This window comes from Artibeus jamaicensis, unplaced genomic scaffold, assembly GCF_021234435.1.
Source record: "Artibeus jamaicensis isolate MK-2021 breed Jamaican fruit bat unplaced genomic scaffold, CSHL_Jam_final contig_233, whole genome shotgun sequence".
NCBI lineage: Eukaryota > Metazoa > Chordata > Mammalia > Chiroptera > Phyllostomidae > Artibeus > Artibeus jamaicensis.
The window spans coordinates 62,164,756-62,182,237 of record NW_026521486.1 but is presented as its reverse complement, the minus strand read 5'-3'; the positions used below and the strand labels follow the sequence as shown (position 1 = coordinate 62,182,237).

Below are 17,482 nucleotides of genomic sequence, written 5' to 3'. Positions count from 1 at the left end.
CTGTAGGTTTGGTCCCCAAATGGGGACACCCACATGAGGCAACCAATGGATGTTTTCCTCCCTCTCCTTCTCCTCCCCTTCCCCTCTCTCTAAAAACAAATAAATAAATTCTTTTAAAAAAGAAAATGAAAACATATCAAAACTTAATCTAGTGCAAGCTATGCTTAAAGTGAAATTTATAGCTGTACATGCCTACATTAATAAAAGAAGAAATGTCTGACGTAACCAAAACTTACACTTTAAGAAGCGAGAAAAAGAAGAGTAAACTAAACTGAAGGAAGCAGAAGGAAAGAATTAAGATTAAAGTGGAATTAATGAAATAAAGAATAGAAAAAAGACAAATCAATGAAACTAAAGTATTTTCTTTGAAAAGATCACAAAATTGGCAACCCCTTATTTAATTCATCCAGAAAGAGGAAAGACTAAAATTACTAAAATCAAAACCAAAGCAAAAACAAAAAGGAACCCTAACTACCAACCTTCCAGAAATAAAAAGAATTATAATGGAATATAGAACAACTGTAAGTAACTGGAGAGCATTATGCCAAGTGAAATAAGCCAGTCAGAGAAAAACAAATACTGTATGATCTCACTCATATGTGGAATCTAATGAATAACATGAACTAACATGCAAAATAAGAGACAGACTCATAGAGAGCAGACTGACAGCTGTTGGGGAGTAGGGGTAGGGGCCTGGGCGGAGGAGGGTGGGAGACTGAGCAAAAACAAAAAAAGAGAGAAAAAAACTCATGGACATGAACAACAGTGTGGTGATTCCTAAGAAGTGGGGGACTGAGGAATATGGAGGAGTTTTTAGTGGGGGTAAATGCTGATGGAAGGAGACTTGACTTGGGCTGGTGAACACATAATATAGTGTACAGATGAGGGGTTGTGGAATTGTGTACCCAAAGCCTGTATATTTTGTTAACCAGTATGACTCCAACTAATTCAATTAAAAAGGACTATATGTAAAAAACTAGATTACTTAGATGATAGAAACAGATTTTTAGAAAAACACAAATTACTAAAACTAACTCAAGAAGAAATAAATATCACACTGAAAAATGAGCCTATAACAAAGAAAGATTGAATTAATATTTCAAGACTTCCCACAAAGTCCAGATACAGATGAATTCACAAGTGAATACTACCTATAATTTAAAAAGATTTAACATCAGTCCTTCACAACTTCTTCCAATACAGAAGAAAAGGTAACAACTCCCAAATCATTCTGAGGCCAATATTTTTAATACCAATGCCAGAAAAAAATGACAAGAAAACTAAAGATCGATATCCTTTATATATATATATAAAATTGCAAAAATCCTTAAAAATATTAGCAAACTAAATCCAGAAACACATAAGAAGGGTTATATACAACGGCAAAGTGGGATTCATCCCAGAAATCCAATATTGACTTAATATGTAAAAATCAAGCAGTGAAATATACCACATTAATAGAATGAAAAAACAAAATCTGTAAAATCAAATAACCTACCAGAATAAAAACCATAGGAATAAAAGAGAATTTCCTTCACTTGATAAAGAACATCTGTGAAAAGCCTAGAGATAACATCACACATAACTGTAAAAGACTGAATATTTTTCCCTTGTAGATCAGAACAAGTAACGGATGTCTGGTCTTGTCACCTCTATTCAGCAATATACTAGAGATTCTAATCAGTGCAATTAGGCATGAAAAAAATCCTAAACAAGTCTTGTTACGTGGAACAAAATTTGAAGTTTTTGAGGGTTGTAAGGGCACTAAAGTCATTTGTTCTTTTGTTGCTCAAAAAAGAGAGGGAATACTTCATTGTCATATAAAATGGCAGACTCGAAATGAAGCCAGCAGAAAGCTGCAGATTTCATGTCAAAACTAAAACACAGTTGCTGATCACTGAAATACAAATGTGAAATGTGATATGTAAAGACATGCATGCTAGAAATATAATGGCAGCAAGTAAAGATTTTAGTTTCTTGAATGACTTGGTTATGTCCTGAGATTTGAGGGAATTTTTTATGGATGTGAAGAAAACACCCATGAGCCAGCTGAATTGCAGGAATGATGATGATTAGCAAGAAATACAAGGCCTTTCTCAGTAGAACTCATAAGAAAATCCAAGTCTATAAAGTGATGTCCGGAGGTTAGCAAATAAAAGGTAAGAAATTTCTCTAAAATGAAAATCAGCTCACCAAACTGAACAATTTTAAGGTAGACAAAAATGGATATCTAGATGGATAATGAGTTATTTGCATAACTGATAACTTTGTGCATAGTAGCAACAAAGAAAGACTAAATCTTTGGTCTTAATTCCTAGGTTGGTGAGTAGCTATCATAGGAGACATCTGTTCATCAGGCTACACTTAACATTTCCAGTGAATCATCGCATTGCTGCTTTTAACAAACTATATACAATTAATGTTTTTAAAGATAATTCAAAGAATCTATTCAATAAATTGCAGTTAACTAGTCCTATGTTCCTCAGTAAAGGACTCCAAGCAAGGTGCTATCCTACACTTCACCTCAGATTTACCTATCTTCTGGTACTAGGACAGTAAATAATTGTCTTTCCACCAATCAGCTAATCTCCCATTTAAAAAAATAAAATCGATAGATATTGCATGTGCAACAGACTAGGAGTCAACTGACAATATTAAATTATTGTCTACTCACAGTCAACATGATCTGCTGCATAAATAAACAACATAGACAGTGAAAAATACCTTGAAATGTATTTCAGAACACTGACATATAAAACATACCCAAGTGTCCTATCAAAATGGCATGAGTTTATACTGTGAACAGCAAGTTGTGTGGGTGGTTTCATTGGCTGGAAAAGGCTCAAATAATGATACAGCTTTGAATTTCAGTTGAAATTCAAAAGTTTGAAATGCAGGGACTCACTGCATTTTAATTTATCAGTCAGCTTCATAGTGAAGCACTCTGCTTTATGAAACTAAGTGAAGAAATAGTGTACAAAAGACAAACAGGGGTTAGCCAAGTTATATAGATAATATAATGATGGAAGCCTATTGGGACCCGTCTAATATCCCATCAACATGGAAAACCTACAACATAAAGTCAGTCTAAAGCTACAGTTTTCTGGTACAAATCTCTCAGGATTTTCTCTTTGTGTGCACAAAATTTCTTTGAGTGATAAGACAGAGGCTCAAGTGCATGAAGCATATTATCAAAGAGTATATGTGCAAATATATGGAAAGAAAATTATTCCTGAATGAAAAAAACAAATAATAAGAACACTGATTCAAAAGTTTCCAACTTAGGAGTCTGTAAGACCCCAAATCACTCAAGATCATTGTTGAAGTGAATAAATCTGAAGTGGAGTAAACAAAGCAGGTGACATTAGGAGATTATTTTATTGACATGCACTTTACCTATCACGTTACTCTAAATGTAAAGTGTGACACAGCATGAGAAAACAGACAAGACAGAAAGAAGACCTTTTACTGTGACATGAACAGTAAAAAGGTCAAGGTGGAGTTAGAGGCCATGGCATAAAAAGAACAGGGCAGATAAAATAAATCCCAGAGATATTCTGGAGGTATATCAATTGCACTAAAATATGGGGGTAGAAACCCAATTATATTTTTAACTTCTAATTGTATGATGAAACAAATTCTAGCATTATCTATATTGTATTCATATCGCAATTCTAATTATGTTTATGATTCAAAGAGTTTTAGAGTTTGGGGCAGAGAGTTAATCTGCATTGCTAAGAATATAACATTTCAAAAAGTGTAGTTTGTAAGTAAGAAAGAATTTTAAAAAACCTCAAACTACAAAGTGGTAGAAAGGAATGTGTTGCATAAATTAGGTAGTAAGAGGAGGAACTGTCACTAAAAAAACTATGAAGCTGTAAGTCCCACTTCAGATAAATGCCTCTGGTAAGAAATCAGTAACATATAGCATGATCAGTCATTGTTTTGGATAAAATGCAGTATGTACATTTACAAAGTACAATTCCTACAAAATGGACCAAGAGCCATATAATAAAAGTCAGTGTTTACCATAATTTGCAATTAAATGGATAGCTCGATGATGTCCCATCTCCTGAAGAATCTGTAGAAGGTCACCAATGGTCTTGTTTTTCTGTGCCCAGGACCAAAGTAGTTCTCTCGTTCCACTTTTACCTTGGTCGACATATTTTTCAATGTGACGAACATCCAGCCAGCTCCTTGAAAGTCTCTCCGCTGCAGGCAATTGCAATAGGAAGAACCGAAGAATAGTTCACGTTATCAGAATACTTGTTTTGGTGTGCCTTATGTGTTTTATTCAACTCTTTATAGTTTTTTTTGTTTTATTTTGAACTAACTTTAATTCCTCACCCAGTTTCCCCTAATGGTAACATCTTACATAACCACAATCTAATGATTAGAACCAATGATGACTAAATTACAGACCTTATTCTAATTTCACCAGTTTTTCCACTGTCCCTTTTCTCTTCTAAAATCCTATCCAGTTCCCCACATTGCAATTAATTGTTACTTCTTAATCTTTTCCAATCTGATGTTTCTTGGGTTTTCCTTATCTCTCAGGACAGGAAAATTCTGTCTTTTTTTGTGCATAATATCAAGAGGCTCATGATGTTGATGTCTTATACACTGGGGATGTTTATCTGGATCACTCAGGTACAGTGGAATCTGTACTGTAAAATTATCTTCCCATTTGTAATTAATAACCATGCTGGAAGAAATACTTCAAGTCTATAGAAATACCCTATTTCTCCTCAGATTTTGCCCATAAATGTTTGCATCTATTAGTGGATCTTGTTTACCATGATTATTACTCTGGTATTTGCTTAATGGTGATTTTTTATTTTCTTTTTTCCTTCCATGTACCTTAACTGAAATTCTCCTGTAAGAAAGTGCTGTCTCGAGGACTTCCACCAAGATGGAGGTGTAGGTGGCAGCACTGCGCCTTCCCACACAACCAAATTTAAAAACAATAAAGTTTTAGCAACAAAAACACGGCCAAACAACAGAAAATTGAACTACACGGAAGTCTGACAACAACGAACCCTTCAGCCAAACCGGTAAGAGGAATAGAGCCAGCAGCAGAGCAGGGTCGGGCAGGAAAGATCCACCAGACTGACCGGGGTGTGCAACCCAGGCCCACAGGCAGCTATAGGCGGATCCCAGGTGTAGAGTAGCGGGCGGACCCACTGAGGGAGCAAGTCAGTGGACTCATTGAGGGCTGACCAAAGTCACACAGTTGAGCTCAGATAAACTGGTGAAGGAGCGAAGCAGTGAGAAAGACCATGCAGACCCTAGTGGCGCTCTGACCCCGCCCCCACATACAGTATCACAGACCAGCGACCTGGGTGGCCTTGTCCTGGTGAACACCTCCTTGTACATAACAAGCACAAACAGATCAAAACATGGCTCAAGAACAACTCAGAGCCCCAGAGCCAATAAATCTAAGCGATAAAGAAATAGCCAAACTTTCAGATGCACAGTTCAAAACACTGGTGATCAGGATGCTCACAGAACTGGTTGATTATAGTCACAAATTAGAGGAACATATGAAGGTTAAACTAATTGAAATGAATGGAAATGCACAGGAAACCAATAGTCATGAAAATGAAATTGGGACTCAAATCAAAGGAGTGGACCAGAAAGAGGGAAAAAATGACCAAATAGAAAAGGATAAAGAAACAAGAATTCAAAACAATGAGGAGAGGCTTAGGAACCTCCAGGACATCTTTAAACATTCCAACATCTGAATTATAGGGGTACCAGAAGGGGAAGAGGAACACCCATGAGTGGAAAACTTATTTGAACAAATAATAAAGGAGAATTTCCCCAATCTGGCAAAGGAAATAGACTTTCAGGAAATCCAGGAAGCTCAGAGAGTCCCAAAGAAGTTGGACCCAAGAAGGAACACACTAAGGCACATCATCATTACATTAGCCAAAATTAAAATGGAGAGAATTCTAGAAGCAGCAAGAGATAAGGGGACAGTCACTTACAAAGGAGTTCCCATCAGACTGTCAGCTGATTTCTCAAAAGAGACCTTACAGGCAAGAAGGGGCTGGAAAGAGGTATTCCAAGTCATGAAATCCAAAGACCTACATCCAAGATTGCTCTATCCAGCAAAGCTTTCATTTAGAATGGAAGGACAGATAAAGTGCTTCTCAGATAAGGTCAAGTTCAAGGAGTTCATCATCACCCAGCCCTTATTATATGAAATGTTAAAGGGACTTACCTAAGAAAAAGAAGATAAAAAAGATGAACAGTGAAAGGACAGCAAACTCACAGTTACTAAGAACCACACCTAAAACAAAAACAAAGAGGACAGCTAGATCAGGAGCAAAACCATAGAAATGAAGATCACATGGAGGGTTAGCAACAGGGGAGTGGGAGAAGGAGAAGGAGGGAGAAGGTATAGAAAATAAGTAGCATAGATGGTAGGTAGAAAATAGATAGGAGGGAGGGCAAGAATAGTATGGGAAATATAGAATCTAAAGAACTTGAGACACGTGGTCATAAACTAAAGGGGGGAATGGTGGGGGCGGGGTGTGCAGGGTGGAGGGGAATGAAGGGGGGAAATAGAACTGTAATGACATAATCAATAAAATATATTAAAAAAGAAAGTGCTGTCTCTTCTCCCCCACTTGTTTAACTAATTTATTTATTTATTTCATTGTGGATGCACAAATATTTATTCTGTAGGTCAAAATCCAATGCTATCATTATTTGTTTTGTTGCTAAAATTGTTCCAGCTTTGTCCATTCAGGTTGGCTCCTGTGTTCTTTTGACAAGCCCTGTCATTTTTGCAATACTGCCTTATTTTCTGGCCTATAAGAGGCTCTAGGCCAATTTTGTATTCTCCTGCCCCAACCCTGTTATTAATTACTTTTCCAAGAAGTCCAGCCAGGAACATTGAAAAGCCAAGGTACAGTTCTCCGGGCTCCCATCCCCACCACAGCCATGGTAGAAGCATGTGTTGAGACAGGGGTGCTGGGAGACTGAAGCAGCCTGGAATGCTGGATCACCACACGGAGGGCAGCTGTCCTGGACTCTCAGGGCTCTTCCCATGAGTGAAAGGTAAACCTTGTCATGTTAACCATTGAGATTATTGTGGGGTTTGTTACTGCAGCATAACTTAGTTTATCCTGACTAATACACATGAATTTTATCTTGAATTTTCTGTTATTTCAGCTTCATTTTGTAGCAGAAGAGAGTGAAAGGGAGTGGCAGCTTTTGTGAGTAATATCAAACAAGGGAAGATGAAGTAGAGACATTCAGTTTGAAAGTGTGCTTAAAGCTGTAGAGGCAGAAACAGCTACAATAAAATGTGTGAATCATTAAGTTGGAATGCGTGTGCCCTTATTCCATATTTTAACTTCTAGCAAGACTATATTCATTCTTCATCTCTTTGAAGAGTTGATGTGTTATATGAAGAGGCAAGGAGTATCCAAATGCTAATATATATTTTAATAGCTAGCTTATCATTAAAAAATAGAAGGGGGCCTTCAGAGCAAAAATGTGGTAACTCTCATGAATTTCTTTTCAATGACATAATCTACCTATTTGGTTGAGGCACATTTTTCATAAACACTACCTATTTCTACAATTTCTTGGAGGAAATACTGCAAATCACTGTAGTAATTGCATGCACCAAGTGTGAGTGGAGCAAGAAAAGGGGTCCCTAACTAAAGGTGGGGGCATCATGGAAGGCTTCCTAGAGGAGTGGTTTCTAGAGCCTTCGCCTAGTTTAAAACTGTGAGTACTTCTAAAGAGAGGCCAATTTTTAAAAGAAATTATTGAATAGGGTACACTATCCTGGGAGGAAAAAAATCACTAGAGTGTCAGCTTGAAAAAAGACAAAAGAATGAACTGAGCCTCATGGACTATACTATCTTCTAAAGAAAAAGCTGCTAGTCAAGACAGCATTGCCGGCCTCCTGAAAATATGTAGGGACATGTTGGTTTAGTGGTGGCTCTGCCATTGACCTACTGCGCAATTCCAGACAAGTCACAGCCTCACTGAGCAATCTCAAACTTCTCGTTAGTAAACGCCTTTTGAAGTGATCCCTCCCAAAATATACAGTAAATTATTCTGCCCTTCCTTGGCCCGCTCATTACATGAGCACCGACGTTAAAACCCATATCCCCAGTCTTTAAAATGCTTACTAGTCTCAAAATTAACATTCCAACCAGGTAATGCTAAATATCAAATTTCAGTACAGGGAAAATTTAGGTTTCTGCTTTTTCTATTGGTAATTATTTGGGTAATATTTAGAGGGTACAAGGCATAATGTATCATATACATTAATAATATTTATATAGCATATAACAGGACTCTTTTTCTCTCTTTTTTAGATAAAATAGTTCCCTCTACACTTTGAATCTTTGGGATAAGGCATGCACATCATTTAATGGGGGTGAACAAAGAAGATGACCTCAGGGGCTTCCAGTCAGGGAGGGAGGCTGAGGGTGATGGGACCTCAGCTGCTTCACTGGGTGGATTGGGGGTAAAGTTTAAATAGTCTGAGTGAGGAAAGAGCCTGTCAAACGGGAAATTGTGCCAGAAATGAAGAAGAGGTCATGAGAGGGCAGGGGAGACCAGTGCTGCTTACAGGAGAGGATCTTTGTTAAAGAAAAGGTGAGCAAACCTCATGAAGTCCCTAAGTTACCTTTGTGAGAATGTGCTCAGCACACAGTAGATGTTCAATACATATTTGCTGAATGACAGAGAGGGTCTCTAAGTGTTAGCACAAGTTAAACTTTATCCTGAAAGTAGATGGGCCAATCTAAAATTTCTTTTTTTAAGGATTTTATTTATTTATCTTTAGAGGGGAAGGGAAGGAGAGAGGGAGACAAATATCAATGTATGGTTGCCTCTCATGCATCCCCTGCTGGGAACTGGCCTGCAACCCAGGCATGTGCCCTGACTGGGAATCAAACTGCAATCCTTTGGTTTGCAGGCCTGTGCTCAATCCACTGAGTCACAACAGCCAGGGTGCAATCTAAGATTTCTGATGCAGAGATGAAGCTTTACTTTTTGGAAGGTTCATCTGGCAGCAACAGTAACAGGAGGCTCATATACAAGATTTGCACATAAAAAGGTGTAAACGTTTTCTCATGGGAGGAAAGAAACGATTTATAACTAGTAAGAGAAAAGAGAAGAAAATAAATAGAGTATAATGTTTTAGAAGGAAAGAACGGAGTTAACTTTTGAAGTCTCAGGGATGTCAGATTTCCCATCTAATTCCATGCCCCCGTTTTTCCTTTTTTAAAAAAAAGTTCCAATTTTTCCCTTTAGAAGTGCAACAGACCATGAGTCTGTGCTCTCCCATCTTGTGTCTTGGCTGAAAAACTGCTAATGTAAAATGCTCTTCCTTAAGCACATTTCTGAGATTTAGCTGGTGGGTAAATGAACAGATGCCAAAAGTGCTGGGGTTTTTAGTTCCCTAACACTGACCAGGGGCAAAGGGTTCTGAGTTTGCACTAAGTCTAAAGAAAACTAGATGAGGCAAAGGCATTTTTCTAATAAGAATAGTTGATAGTGTGAAACTGAACTATTTTTCAGTCAAGATGGATTCTGCATGCACGGGTTGCTTCCAGGACTAGAAATGAAATGTACTTTCTCTTCCTCTAACTACTGATTTACAGTGCAACCTTAATAGGTTTTGTCCAATGATGATGTATTCTGAATATAAACACCACTATAGAGCATTATTAGCATCCATAAAATGTATAATTCATTTAGGTTGAATTCTCTAAAGCAATACCTTCAGTTTGATGCAAAAGGATGCAAATTCTTGACCTTAATTATATTCCTCAATATTCCTACTTTCCTCCTATCCTTTGGTATTTGTCCCCTCCCAGGACATAGCACTTTGTTTATTCACAAAACTAAACAAATAAAAAATATAAGGGGACTAAATGGTAATGGGAGAATACAGTAAATTTGAGTAATAAAAATAAATAATTTTAATAGGAAAAAGAATAAACTTTTTTATGATTGTATTGTTAAAATTAACAGCATTCTACACGAAAAGATAAATTTTAAAAAATGTGCTGTAGTGAAACATTGTTTAAAACCACATTTTGGAAGGCAAATCTTATGTTTGAAAAGCATCTTGCCATAATCTAAGCCCAAAAGTTGACTAGAGAATTTCAGAGATTAATTTATCTGAAGATACTGGTTGCGTAATAATCACTCAGTGCTCCAAGGTACTCAAAGGCTCTGTTTGGGGAGAGACAGGAGGGTCTAGGTGGTGCTAACCGCTGGGGAATTCAGCTGCAGAAATCACGCCCCATATGCAAATATGTGTCTGAAGGGGTTTTTTAGAATAACGCAACACACCCCTATTTAGGTCTTTTTTATTTGCATTTCACCACGTGCTAAAACCCCTAGGAAATAAAGACTGCAGTCTCACAAAATTTGTTTTGAGATAACATAATGGGAAAAAGAAAAGATGACTCCCTTCTTCCTACAAAACACACAGAAAATTAGGCTGGTTTTTTTAAAGAACATTTAAGATCGAAGATATTTTTAATTCCAAAAAGAGTAAAAAAAATTTTTAAGTGTAAGTTAATTCAGCTCCTTTTTCCACACCATAGCATCAATACCCACTAGCTAAGAGATTTCATAAGATTACTACTAATCCATACTTAAGCTTATGTGTACTTGTTCCCCCAATACCTGAATAGGACTCAGAACTTAGTAACTGGGAAGTGCTGTACATGATTTTTCAGGTATCCCCCATCGCCCCTGCTCTCTTAATCCAAGACCCAGGTAAGGATCTAACATTACCTCTGGGAAAGAATTTAAGAACAGTTCACCCTCAACACCCATGTCTGGAACTCAGAATCCATACTCAGGTAGTGATCAGTACCCCCACTACCTTCCCTTGTTAACTTTTGTATAGCATCTGTATAGATCTGTTGCCTTCATTAAGTTGGAAAATCCTCAGAAGCAGAGACCATGATGTGGTACAATGCTTTGTCTAAGATTCCACCCAAGAAGTTTTTTTTAAGATGACAAACAAAATTTATTTTATTTTTTAATATATTTTTTTATCCTGCTAATTCTCTTTTTTTCAAGTACAGTTGTCTCTGTTTTCCCCCACCCCTCCCCCCAACCCCAGCCATACCCACCTCCCGCTCTCGATCTTAACCCCCTTTGGTTTTGTCCATGTGTCCCTTATATATGTTCCTTGACAACCCTTCCCCCTTCCCTCCAATTATCCCCTCCCACCACCCCTCTGGTTACAGTTGGTTTGTTCTTAATTTCAATATCTCTGGAGACCATATGTGTGTGTGTGTATAATATATATCCAGAAGGTTATGGATGTTTAACAGACATCTGTTCATTAATTCATTCACCTAATGCCTACTCTGTACCAGGTACAATTTTAGATACTAGAGTAAGCAGAAAACAAAGCAAACAAAAATCCCCTGCCTTCATGAAGCTTAATTTTTAAATGGACAATAAACAAATAAACAAAGACAGATAAAGTATGTGGAGAAGGACAAGTGACTTGGGGGAAAATGAAGCAGGAAAGGGATATGGGGTATGTGGCAGTGGCCGTTTTGAAAGAGTGGTCAGGGCAGGCAATAGTTAATCAAAAGCCTGAAGGAAGTGAGCAGGTAAGCCTCAGCTAAGTTACCTACAGGGAAAATACTCCCTGCGTGTTCAAGGAGGCCAAAGAAGCTAGAGTTGATAAAAAAAAGAAGGAAGTGAGAAAAGCAATGTTGGACTTTGGTGTTTACTGAGAGATGGGAAGTTGCTGAAAGGTTCTGAATAGGATAATGACCTAAGATACTTTACACGTATACTTTACTCACTGGTTCCTGTCAATTGAAAAGACACTAAGGAGGGCAAGGGCAGGAGCAGGAAGCCCAGTTAGGAGGCTGCTGAAATTGTCCAGGTGGGATCTGACGGTTGTTTGGGCCAGGGTGGCTGGGGTGGCAGTGGTAAGAAGTGGTCAGATTATTAGCTTGATCCTGAAGGCACAGCCAACAGAATTTCCTGAGAGACAGGAAGTGGTTTGTAAGAGAAAGCAAGAAGTCACAAAAGACTAATATTTTTGGCTTGAACAAATGAAGAATGGAATTGCCTATTAACTGATATGGAGGAAAAACTTCAGAGGAGGGGAGCATCTCTGGACTGTTAAGTAGGAGTTGTCTGTTAAATTGGCAAGTAGATGGATGGTACTGATGTTCAAGAGAGAGACCCAAGCTAGAAATTTTGAGAGTTATTATCACAAAAGGGGAATTGACAAGATAGTGGGTATAGTAGATAAATAGAAGAGGTCCATGGACTGATCCCCAGAGCACTCTGAGAGATCAGAGAGGTAAAGAGGAACCTGTAAAAAAAAAAGAGGAAAATAAGTACAGTGTAATGTTCTAGAGGTAAAGAACATGTCTCAAGGAGGAAGAAATGATCCACTGTGTCAAATAAGATGAAGAACTGACCACTGGATTTAGCCACAGTGACCTTGGAATAGAGGAGTTTCAATGGAGCAGTATGGGTGCCAATCTGACTAGAGCAGATTCAGGGGAGAATGGAGGAACTAGAGTGTAAGTGGCCCTTTTTAGGAATTTTATCATAAAGGGGAACAGAAAAGCAGGCCATAACTTAGAGTAGAAATGAGATCTAAACAGAACATTTAAGATGGGAGAAAAAACATGGCGGTCGAAAGAACATAGGTTCTTCTCCACTCAGAGAAGGAAAACATAACTCTCTCTTCCTTAAGTGTGGGCTGCACATAGTGACTTCCTTCTAGAGTCTAATATGGAAGAGGAGAGCAGTAATTTAAAGTGTAGAAACCTGATAGACACGCCCTCAGCCATAGTTAACATTGGCAGTGGGAAGTCTAGCTACTTGCGCACCTCTGATGTGATGTCCTGAAAGCAGTACCTCACCTCTGTGGTCTGCCTCGCCAAAGTCCATAGCCTCAGTGTAATCTGGAGAAAATATCACACAAATTTCAGCCATCGGACATTTTTGTGTGTAAAATAGTAGATCAATACTGACCGGTACTCCTCAACACTGTCAAAGTTACCCCAAACTAGAAAAGTCTGAGAAACTAGCACAGCAAGAAGAGCTGGAGGGTCCATGACAACTAAATGTAATGTGGAGTCCTGGATGGGATCCTGGAGGACAGAGGGGATGTCTGCTAAAAATGAAGGAAACTGGAATAAAGTGTGGCCTTTAATAATAATGTACCAATACTGTAACAAATGTGTCACACTGCTGTGAGATGTTAATACTAAGGGAAACCGGGTGAAGAGTGTATGGGAAGGATATAGAGTCCATTCTCCAGCCTATCTTCTAAATTTTTCTGTAAATTTAAAACTGTTTTAAATGATAGTCTAAACTTTTTTTTAAGAGCATAGCCTACGGAGTCTGACCATCTAGTTAGAATCCTAATCTGTGACTTACCGGGCTATGGCTTGAGGTAAATTACTTAAATTTTCTGACAGTCAGTTACCCTGTCTATAAAATGGAAACAGGAAGAGTACCAACCTCATAGAATTTCTGTGATAAATAAGTGAGATAATCCATATAAAGTGCTTAGCACGCTATGTATGGCAAATAGTAAACACTCAGTAGATGGCGGCTATTATTCTCATTACTATTTAAACTCTGTACTGAATATTCAGGTACATGTTTAATGTGATTTTACACCTAATTTGTTTAAAGTGTTAATAATTTCTATAATTTATCTCTTTTTTTGAGAGGAAGAAAGTTGAATAGAACCCAGTCTATGTAAAAAGGTTTCCTTCTCAGTGCATCACCGAAGGGCTCCAAACAATTTAATTCGAATTCCACTCAGCTGCAAATGGAGTGAAATGAGGTGTCACCAGAGGCTCTGTACATATGTCATCATGTCTCTAAGGTAGTGTATGATAAATAACATTTTCCAATTAGAGTTCTACTTTCATTGTACAGCCATAGAAGCATCAACATCAACCAGAGAATATATATTTTTATTTTTTTATTGTTGTTCAAGTACAGTTGTCTCAATTTCCCCCCACCACTCCACCCCTCCCCATCCGTCCCCACCTCCCACCCTTGATCCCACCCCCCTCGGCTTTGTCCATGGGTTCTTTATACATGTTCCGTGATGACCCCCTTCTTTCCCCCGATATATCCTCCCCATTCCCCTCTGGTTACTGTCAGTTTGTGCTTTGTTTCAATGTCTAACCAGAGAATATATTACCTTGTGATTACACTCCTTTAAATAATAATACTTGATATAAATGATTTGAAGATTAATATGTAGAATTTGTTTAAAGGTAAAAAGAATGAAGGGTAAAATAACTGTTACATTTGAGGCTATTAAAGAAGAGAATTTTGCCTAAGCAGTGGCTCCCAAACCGAGCTGGGCATTAGACTCACCTACAGTGCTTGGCAAGAAAAACAGAAAGATGCCAGACCCTCTATGCAGACTTATTATTCTCTCAACAGCTCTAGGGCTGGAGCTTGGGCATTTGTATTATTGTGTATACCCTGATCATATCATATAAGCTGCCATACAATTTACCAGTGTCAGAGCTGCCTCTGTAAATACAGCCTGATGTTCACCACCACCAAGAGTCATTATCGGCTCAAGATTGTCTTACCTGTTACTATTCTAGTTGTTTTCTCTGTGGAATTTCGGGACACTGTCTTTTCAGGCTGTCAGCTGTCCTAGGCATAAAAGGAACTGTCTCCTCAATTCAGTTCCCCAAAAATCTCTTATTCTCCTTCTAAGGTCAAGTTTTCCTTCCCTGCTCCTCCTCCCCTCTTTCTCTTTTAGTGGCCAATAGAGAAACATCATATTTAACACAGGCAGTTGCACTCAACTACCATGAACTGAGTGAGCCAGTCTTCCTGTCTCAATGAGCCAACGATTCATAAACCAGCTGGTGCGCTCCAGGTCTCTTTTCAGAGCTATGAGGTGTGGGCTGTCACTAGGCACAACTGCCTTGCACAATGAACGGTAGCTGGAGAATCAAGGTAGATAGACATTTTAGACCCTTCCCCTATGACAGAACAAATATACAAAGGAACAATTGTCAGACTATATGTAAAAATGGATGCTTGACTCACAACATGTGTCATCCAGCCTAGGAAGTCAATTGACCATCTACAGGAACCAGTCTAGGAAGTCAAATTGGTATCTGTAGCCACTAGTCCAGGAAGCCAAACAATAACGCCTGTAGCAATTGGGCCCAAATGATCAGGACTTGATTAATCACTGACAACTTTCCTAATTTTTGACTCTGCTTCCAACTGAGAGCCAAATAGAGAAAGCCAAGCATGCGCCCCATAAACAGTCATATAGGACACCCCACTGCTAGTTAGCTTGTCTACAGCTTCCTTACGCCAGCAGCCTCCAGTCAGGGCACACATGAAGGCTTCTCTTTTTTCCTCTATAAAGGTTTTCTACTCTGCCTGCCTCAGTGTCTCTGTCAAATGAAGCAATGGTGGCCGGTTTCCTTGCTTTGAATAAACAGCCTTTGCTGTTCTCATTTTGGTGGTCTTCATTTATTCCCGCCACTAGAAAAAAGGGGCTGCATGTTTGAAATGGCTCACTGAATTGTTCTTTCATAGCAGAAGTGCCTGCACCTTAGGGAGGCTGTACGGTGTAGCAGAGAGAGCACAGTAGTACCATGACTTTGAGGACGCCATGGTTGGGAAGTATAGTGTGGCTGCGGGTAAGGGCACGGGCCTGCCATGGTTCAAGTCCTGGTTCTACCACTTCCTAGCTGGGTCAGTTTGGCAAGTTACTGAACTAATTTGTACCACAGTTTCCTCACCTATTGAAACATTGGTGATTGACATGCGCACCTGTCTCACAGGGCAATTGTAAAGGTTATATGATACAATCTATGTAAAATTTGAGTTTCTGCATTTCAGTGGAGAGAGAGAAGGAGGGATCCAGAAACACTGGGCTGAACTTACTGAAAAGCAGCAGTGGCCCGAGGCTGGTTATTAACTGTCCCTTTTAAATGAGACAAACGCTCTCCCATTTTCAAAGCCTCCACCAATGAATCCCTACCTGGCCTCATGTTACCTGTGGACTGGACTGAAAACATTTTTCTCTCACAAAGTACACGACCCAAGGAAAACAACGGGAGCGAAAACTGCCAATGCTATCATCCATTTTCAAAAGATCTGCGGGGAAGGGATCTCATCCCTCAAATGCATGCTGGAAAGGTCTGTGCTTTTCAGAAACCAAACACCCAAGTAACATTTTCTGAGGAATTAAAAATCATAATTTAAAATTATAGAACTTTTAATATATAAACAATTTTTATATAATTAGAAGCCCAATGCCACATTCCAGAAAGTGTGACTATATTCATCAACAACAATAACATTTTTTTCCCTCATAGGCCTTCTGCTATTCTTGGTAAGAAAAACAGCTATTTCAGAGACTCAAGGCTAATTAATTGTGTTTATTTTCAATTAAAATTAAATGCGACATCATGGAGTATTAAAACTAACCAAAAATTCCTGTGCTTAAAAAAAACAAAGTTCTTTGTCTGAATCATTTCTGGCGAGCACACTCAACACTTCCAAACAGGCAGTTGCTCAACTTTCCAATGACTGTATAAAATGGAGTTTTGAAGCCAACTTTCTAGATAAAAAAAAAAAAAAAAAAAAAAAAAACCCTGATTCTCTAGCAATGAACCTTCATTCCATCAAATTGGGTAAATGAGATAATTAGGAAAGTAGAGAGCCACATGAATTACAAATAGCATTTTACTTTAGCATCTCACAGGTGGTCACTTAAGAGTGCACTGAAAACCCCAGTCTAGAGTAACAGCAATGATAAGAAGGCATCACACAGACATTCTAATTTATAATATTCTGAACCAAGTTAAGGCAGGAATGGTTGATAACATCAAGTGGTTTCACGCGGGTAGCTGTTTTTCCCAAGCCTCCACTCATTTAATCTTGCAGCGGTATCCAAAGCTTCTTTTAAAGAGAAAGGGAAGCTTTTGGGAGTGTCTCGGGAGTGTGCCTTCCGAGACGAGGAAAGTGCAGCAGCACCTTGAAAACCACGCGTAGGCTGCAGAAGCCGGGTGCGCTGTGCGAGCGGCGGGTCCGACTGAGCGTGCGCGCAGAGGCCCCGCCGCCCCTCCGCGGCCGCGTCTGCCCCCGCAGGCCGCACTCACCCAGGCCGCGCCAGCCCATCGCTCCGTCGCAGCTGTCCAGGACCGCACAGAGCTCGCCCAGCAGCGTGGGCGGCAGGTCAAACAGGAGCGTGTGCACCGAGAGCGCGCCACGGGCTCCGCAGCCCCCGGGCGCCGCCGCCCAGGCCATGTTAGGCTGCCGGACACCAGGGGCCAGGAGAAGGGATGCGGCCGAGCTCAGGTCTCTCTACAAGCCCGCGAGGTGCCGTTACACAACCGCGGAAATCTTGCTTCCACGACGTCGCCCGAGACGGCAGAACATACCGAGCCCAGGCCCTGGAAGGGGCGGGCCCCACGTGACGCAAAGTGCCGCTCCC

The 17,482-nt window shown here is 39.4% G+C and overlaps 1 protein-coding gene across 1 annotated transcript in view; it reads right to left on the bottom strand.

The window, feature by feature from the left end:
- IRAK3 (interleukin 1 receptor associated kinase 3) overlaps nt 1-17,482 on the bottom strand; it is a 58,992-nt gene extending 41,510 nt beyond the window's left edge. The window contains exons 1-2 of the mRNA XM_037136019.2: nt 17,148-17,482; nt 4,030-4,212 (exon numbers count right to left, since the gene is read on the bottom strand). Coding sequence (XP_036991914.2) covers nt 4,030-4,212; nt 17,148-17,295 — 331 coding nt within the window. The 5' untranslated portion in view covers nt 17,296-17,482. The remainder of the gene's footprint in view (nt 1-4,029; nt 4,213-17,147) is intronic.